Source organism: Prionailurus viverrinus, chromosome X, assembly GCF_022837055.1.
Source record: "Prionailurus viverrinus isolate Anna chromosome X, UM_Priviv_1.0, whole genome shotgun sequence".
Taxonomy (NCBI): Eukaryota; Metazoa; Chordata; class Mammalia; order Carnivora; family Felidae; genus Prionailurus; species Prionailurus viverrinus.
This window is the reverse complement of record NC_062579.1, coordinates 88,487,402-88,495,015: the sequence shown is the minus strand read 5'-3', so window position 1 is coordinate 88,495,015 and position 7,614 is coordinate 88,487,402. Positions and strand designations below refer to the sequence as shown.

General features: G+C 43.0%; 1 protein-coding gene across 1 annotated transcript; it reads left to right on the top strand.

Annotated features, from left to right (window-relative positions):
- Positions 1-3,504: 3,504 nt before the first annotated feature.
- CT83 (cancer/testis antigen 83) lies at positions 3,505-5,361 on the top strand. Its single transcript, XM_047843282.1, has 2 exons — positions 3,505-3,734; positions 5,053-5,361. Exons 1-2 carry the CDS (start codon positions 3,660-3,662, stop codon positions 5,359-5,361), a joined length of 384 nt encoding a protein of 127 aa, XP_047699238.1. The 5' UTR covers positions 3,505-3,659.
- Positions 5,362-7,614: the final 2,253 nt, after the last annotated feature.

Here is a 7,614-nt window from a genome sequence, read left to right as displayed (position 1 = left end):
TGGCAGAATGGATTAAAAACAGAATCCAAGTATATGCTGCCTAAAAGGGAGCAGTTTTATTTTATTTTTTAATTTGCTTAGATGTTTATTTATTTTTGAGAGAGACAGAGACAGAATGCGAGTGACTTGGGGCAGAGAGAGAGGGAGACAGAATCCCAAGCAGGCTCCAGGCTCCGAGCCGTCAGCGCAGAGCCTGACGCGGGGCTCGAACTCACAGACCGCGAGATCACGACCTGAGCCGAAGTGGGAAGCTCGACCGACGGAGCCACCCAGGCGCCCCAAAGGTATTTCATGCAGCTAGTAATCAAAAGGGAGTGTAAAGTTAAGTTGTTGATTTAAGTCTTTTTAAAATGTATTTGAAATCTGTTTTTCTAATATTTATTTATTTTGGGGAGAGAGCAAGTGGGGAAGGGGCAGAGAGAAGGGAACAGAGCATCTGGAATGGGCTCTGCACTCACAGGCTGACAGCAGCGAGCCCGAGGCCGGGTTCGCATTCACGAGCCACAAGATCGTGAACTGAGCCACCCAGGTGCCCCTAAGTCCTTTTTTAAAAAGGAAGCACTAGGGGCGCCTGGGTGGCTCAGTCGGTTAAGCGGCCGACTTCGGCTCCGATCACGATCTCGCGGTCCGTGAGTTCGAGCCCCGTGTCGGGCTCTGTGCTGACAGCTCAGAACCTGGAGCCTGTTTCAGATTCTGTGTCTCCCTCTCTCTGACCCTCCCCTGTTCATGCTCTCTCTCTGTCTCAAAAATAAATAAACGTTAAAAAAAAAAAAAAAAAAGGAAGCACTAAAGCCCATAAATTTCCTGCTCAGCACTGATTTCGCTGCATCTCGCAAACTTTGGTATGCTGTATTTTCATGTGCATTTGCACCAAGATATTTCCTAATTTCCTTTCTAATTTCGTCTTTGAGCCATTGGTTGTTTAACAGCCTGTCGTTTAATTGCCACGTGTTTGTGAATTTGCCGGTTTTCCTTCTGCTGTTAATTTCCGGTTTCACCCACTGTGGTTAGAAAAGATACTTTGTATGATTCGGTGTTTTCACATTTATTAAGACGTGTTTTGTGACCTGACATATATGGCCTATCCGAAGAATGTTTCACGTGATCTTGAGAGAAACACGCCGTCACCTATTCTTAGGAACAATAACAGAGCGAGGAAAAGAACAGACTAAATTCAATGTTGGCAGAAAGATGAAAATAATAGATATTAGAGCAGAAATGAAGGCAGTAGAGAATATCAAAATAGGGGGAAAAAACCTAAACCAAGGATTGTGGATTTGAAGAGATCTAGATGACCCTGGATTCGGTGATGACTTTTTAGATTTAACTCCAAAGGCCCTACTCATGAAAGAAAGAATTGATAAGCTGGATTTTCTTACTACTAAACATTTCTGTTCTGTGAAAGACCTTGTCAAAAAAAAAGGGAAAATACAAGCCATTTGACCGGGGGCAGATATTTGCAAAAGCCGTATCTGAGGAAGGACTGTTATCTAAAACATACAAATAACCCGTGTTAATAGCAGCATTATTTACAAGGACCAAAAGGTGGAGGCGACATAGTGTCCATCAGTGGATAAATGGGTAAACAAACTGTGAAACATTCGCCAGCCTTAAATGGAAAGAAATTCTGACACATGCCCCAACATGGATGGAACTTGAGGACATTGTTAAGTGAAATAAGCCAGGCACAACATGACGAATGTTGTGTCACTCTACTCGTCTACTCACTCTACTCCCATGTGGTAGCTATGCTACCTCAATTTGGAGGGACAGAAGGTAAAATGGTGATTTCGAGGGGCTGGATGGAGGGGACAATAGGCAATTAGTGTTTAATGAGTATAGATTTTCAGTTGGGGAAGATGAAAAAGAGATGGTGGGAATCGAGTGTACTTACAGCCACAGAAGTGCACGCTGAAAATTGTTTAAAATGCGGGGCACGTGGGTGGCTCAGTCGGTTGAGCGTCTGACTTCGGCTCAGGTCGTGATCTCGCGGTCTGTGAGTTCGAGCCCCGCGTCAGGCTCTGCGCTGACGGCTCGGAGCCTGGAGCCTGCTTCGGATTCTGTCTCCCTGTCTCTCTCTGCTCCTCCCCTGCTCATGCTCTTGTCTTTCTGTCTCTCAAGAATAAGTAAACATTTAAAAAAAAAAAGAATTAAAAAAGTCCGTTAAAACGTGAAATTCTCTGTTTTGTATCTTTTACCGCAATACAAAATAAATGAAAAAAAAAATCAATGATTCGAAACAGGACTGTAATGTGCTTTATGAGAATATTTTGTAAGTGCTTCGAAGCGTTCCCTTGGATTCCAGTAGGATCAAAATTCAAAATGCTTTGGTCAGAGACAATGTTACTGGGCTACACTCCATTTCATTTGATGAAACGAAGGTGAACAGAGACCTTATTTTTGCTCATATTCGTTTCCCCAGAATACACCACGGTGCGCACCCTTGACATGGGCGTTGAAGAAGTAAAGCTTTGAAACCATAACTGGGAAATACGTTGAAGGTGAAAAGTGTATACAGTTCCTCTCCTTCCTATCGATACGAAGATGTGAGTTATTCCCCAAGCAGCTAGGGGTTGGAGGGTGACACTCATCTTGAGACGACCCTGGCTATTGCCTTTAGCTCTGAGTGTTTCGTTCGTTGTCATCTTGTACATCTACCCGAATTTCTTGTGCATTTCCTGTCAGGTACAGTGATTTCTCTCCCTATCGGCTCGCACTAATATCAATCGGAATATACTGTTCAATTCCTTGAGTGGGAAATATGAAATACTTGATGCTCACAAGTCAGCAAGTACGGGCAGAGGTCCTGAGGATCCGGATGAGGGCAAGCGAATGGGGGTGGTTATCTCAGGACTCAGCTCTATGGATTCAAGTCCTGCTTTCGCTCCTGGTTCCCAATGAGTTTACTTCATGCCTGAACCTGCTTCTGCACTTCTGAAGTGGGCACAGTCAGAAAAAATTCCTGTAGCACGAAGTTATTGTAAGAATTACATGGGAAGATGTCCCTGGAATTACTTTTTAGACGGTACAGTAACACAAGGGCACATAATTAGTCCAATGTGGCTAGGGTTGGAACGACTCCTAAAATAGCAATGGGAGTGTGGAGGAGGTTTCTGGCAAAGACTTACACAGTTTGTGGGTAACTGCTTCTCACAGCACCTCCAAACCTTTCTGGACTTGCTTTTGAAATGAACGGAGTGGCTTGCAGCAAAGGCAAACCTGTCTTAAGCGAGAAAGACAAGGAGGGACGAGCACTGTTTAAAACTCGTGTTTCGTCAGTCCGTTTGGCGTCTGTGTTTCTACCATGTTTCAGCTGCCCGGAAATCCCAAACGCCCCCGTTGCCTCTCGCGGCCCTGGCCAACAACCTGACGCAGCACCCAGGTAGGCCATGGCAGGTGCCGCCTGCTTCCGGGTTTGACGTCATCAGATTGTGACGTAGCGCCCTCGCGGAAGCGCTCAATTGTGAGGGCGGCGCGCGCCGGTTAGACTGTGTGAAGCCAAAGGCTGAGGCGACTCCCAGTTGCACCGAGCGGTGCGGGACGCTTGGCATCGTGGCCCGCGGCTTCCATACTCGGGGGGACGACTAGGGTCCCCTGCTTCCCAACTGCCAGTCTTGTGCCTCCGTGGCCTAGAGGGGAGGAGAGGCCGAAGAGAAAACATGAGCATGCTGTTGCTTCTACTGAGTTTTATCGTGTTCACTTTCCTGCTTGTCGTCTGGAAGAGCCGCTTTCAGGTAAAGTGTGTAAGAGAAATTGGAATTGGATGCAGTCAGGTGGTCGGTGGAGGGGGAGGGAGGTGTTTGTGACTAGAAAGATACTAAAACAGTAAACTAAGAGTAAGGGGAGGTCGCCTCATTCTTCTCTTCGAAGAGCCCCGGATGTTTACCCCCGCGCTTCCCTCTTCTTGACCAACCATTTGACAGCCGTGGTCTGTTGGAAAAAGCCCCAAGTCACTAAGTAACGTGGTCAGCGTTTCATCCACTTGAAAAGTAGAGCTGAAAGGGCCCACGCTCCGCCGTCGCCTCCTGTTTTAAGAATCTATTCCTTCTCTAGCTTCTACTACCCCTTAGGTTGGTTTGCGTCTTTCTCCCCTGGTTTCAGCCATTTTTATGACAGGTTTTTGGGCATTCGCAAATAATTCAGTTCAAACTGTGGGTGTCCTGGTGATACTTAAAGTCACAAATGACTTTAGGGCTTTAGGGGTCCTCTGAGATAAGGATCAGGGTCCAAGTATAAACCTACTGGACAGTCCAGGAAATGTAAGCCCAAAATACAACATTTTGATATTAAGAGGCTACTTTATACAAATTTTTTTTTCAGTCTTTGGGAAGAGCGTATTTCCAAATCAGTGTTGTTGTTCAACGGATTTTCAATCACTTGGGGGGGACAATCAGTTCATTTTGCTACCCAAGACTAAGCATCTTATTTGATAGTTCAAGTTGACCCTTGAACAACATAGGTTTGAACTTCGTGGGTCTTTATACTCTGATTTTCTTTTGATACAGTACACTATTATAAATGTATTTCCCCTTCCTTACTATTTTCTTTTTTTGAATTTTTTTTAAAGTTTTCCGTTTATTTTTGAGAGAGCAGATGCACGCGAGCAAGCAGAGGAGGGGCAGAAAGAGAGGGGGACACAGGATCCACTGGGGGCTCTGCCCCGACAGCAGAGAGCCGGATGTGGGGCTCCAACTCACGGACCGTGAGATCATGACCTGAGCCGAAGGCAGATGCTTAACTGACTGAGTCATCCAGGCGCCCCCCCCCCACAATTTCTTAATAACATTTTCTTTTCTCTAGCTTACTTTATTGTAAAAATACAGTATGTAATATAGACACAAAATACGTGTTAATCGACTATATTGTCTGTAAGGCTTCTGGTCAACAATAGGCTATTAGTAGTTAAGTTTGGGGGGAGTCACAAGTTCCATATGGGTTTTTGACTGCCCAGGGAATCAATGTCTTTAACCTCCCACTATGTTCAAACATCAGCTGTATTTGGAAATTGCTAGACTCGATAACCTACATATGTATAATTTCCTTCCCTTACAGAGCAGCGTTGGTGAAATGTCATCCAGTTCGACCTCTCTTTCACTAGTAAGAGCAACCTCTTCTACTGAGTCAACTAACAGCAATACTGATAAGAATCTTTCAGTCGACCGCATCCCTCGTGGTATCTTAATTAATTCCCCACACACGATAGCCATGCAGAAGCGAATATTGATAAACCTCAGGATCGTGGAAGACAAGCTGGCTGAATTGGAACATTTCCTAATTATCCAGGGTTTAAATTGTATATTAGCTAACTGTAAATCCACTGACAGGCTTAGAGAATGTAATGAGAGTGAAGGCAATCATTAAAAGCACTTTGAGTGAATTCATTTGATTATATGTATTCATACCAAATGAATTGTTGTTTAGAAGGGGAGGGGTTGGGGCGCCTGGGTGGCGCAGTCGGTTAAGCGTCCGACTTCAGCCAGGTCACGATCTCGCGGTCCGGGAGTTCGAGCCCCGCGTCAGGCTCTGGGCTGATGGCTCATAGCCTGGAGCCTGTTTCCGATTCTGTGTCTCCCTCTCTCTCTGCCCCTCCCCCGTTCATGCTCTGTCTCTCTCTGTCCCAAAAATAAATAAACGTTGAAAAAAAAATAAATAAAATAAATAAAAAAAAAAAAAAAGAAGGGGAGGGGTTGCCAAGTCAGGTACAAAATCCAGACATTTATAAATTCGCTTTTACTGACATTTAAAGAATTGATTACATGTTTTATATATGTATACATCTATATATATACATATTATATAGATGTAAAAACATTATTTAACATGTATAAATGTTTATTATATATTTATATAAAATATATAAATGTTGTACTGGGCAAGGAATGAAAGCACAATAGAGAATAACAGTTCCAAAGGTTTGCTTTAAAAAAAAATAAGCTACAGTAAAAATATAGTGATTTTAATTTCATTCACGTGTGAAAAAGAGTTTTGGTGTACAATAAAATATTGCAAATGTCTTTTTGCACTAAAGAAAATGGCATCTTGGGGCGCCTGGGTGGCTCAGTGGGTTAAGCCTCGGACTTCAGCTCCGGTCATTACCTTGTGGTTCGTGAGTTCAAGCCCCGCGTCGGGTTCTGTGCTGACAGCTCAGAGCCTGGAGCCTGCTTCGGATTCTGTGTCTCCCTCTCTCTCTGCCCCACCCCTGCTCGCACTCTGTCTCTCTCAAAAATAAATAAACATTAAACAAAATTAAAACCAAAAAGGAAGTAGGATCTGATGGAACTCTATCCTATGGGATACTCCCTCACCACTGTTGAATCTGTGTTAACAGGAGCTGTCATGGAGCACCCTAAAATTTGCCAGGCACTGTTAAGATCTCGTTTTATACGCTTGCCAAGATAGTCACACAAACTCTTTACTCCTCGCAGTCAGCTCTTGAAAGGGATTGCCTCCCCATCACCCTCTCCCCCACCAATTTGGTATCATTTCCTTAGAAATGTGCCTAACGCTTCCCTGAATTGCAAGATTCACCTATAGAAAATGGCACGCGTTTTTCTATTTGGTGAAAAATCGACGCCTCCGATGTCACCAAAATGATGGGATGCACGTAGTGTAATATGGACTAAGAATCAGAAAAAGTATTTCTAAACTCTCATCAGCCATCTATTTCCAGTATTTTATAAAAATCCAGTGTAACTGAGGAATTAACCTGTTGAAGTTCACTAACAGCATTTGACTTACCCTCAAAGAAAATCCTTAAAATACCGAACACAAGTTTATGTTATATGTTTGTACCTAGCTCCCTGAGACTTTTCGATCGTAAGCCTATCTGTTTACCTCCTTCCTGGCCCTTCCCCCCAAATAAGTTACCAGTCTAAATTTAATACCTTAATCTCTTCCTCCCTTAATCTTCAGTAGAAAAGAAGAGGAAAAGGAATTTAAAATGTATCCGAAATTAAGGCGTAAAATGATTCCTTTCCTTCTTCACTTGCCAACAACAAAAAGCCAGAAGAAATAGTGATGCGGTTCTTAAACTTTTTTGAACCACAGATCCCTTTGGTATTCTGTTGAAAGCTGTAGATTCTCTCCCCAGAAAAATGCATGTACACATACACATAGAAAGATACTATGTATAATGTCAGTTTTAAATGTTCTCTGAAGCCCTAGTTAAGAACCTTTAAGAATAGCTGAAAAGTTTCTTGCATATTTCAGCAATGTTCATCATCCCAGGCTGTGAGGTTCAAACTAGTGGTCAGTAATGCCTAATCGATGTATGAACCTGCCAATGATATGTTTTCATTATCTTCTGTAAGGAAACTGGGACATAGGACTTTCTAATTGCCTTCCTTCATTCTTGACAAGTTTGACAGATTTATCTCCTATAAGTATGTAAATAAGTTACCACGTGTACATAGTAACTTACTCAAATAAGACAAACATCATTTTGCTTCATCTCTTAACTATATATTACAATCATAAGATCTTAGATTTGATCGAAGCCATTGTATTAAACTACAGTGCTCATATACACAGTCCGTTTTCCGCATATATGTATAGCATTTATAGTTAAATAAGGCCTGCAACTTTAATACTTTCTTTTAAATATACTGATTTTAT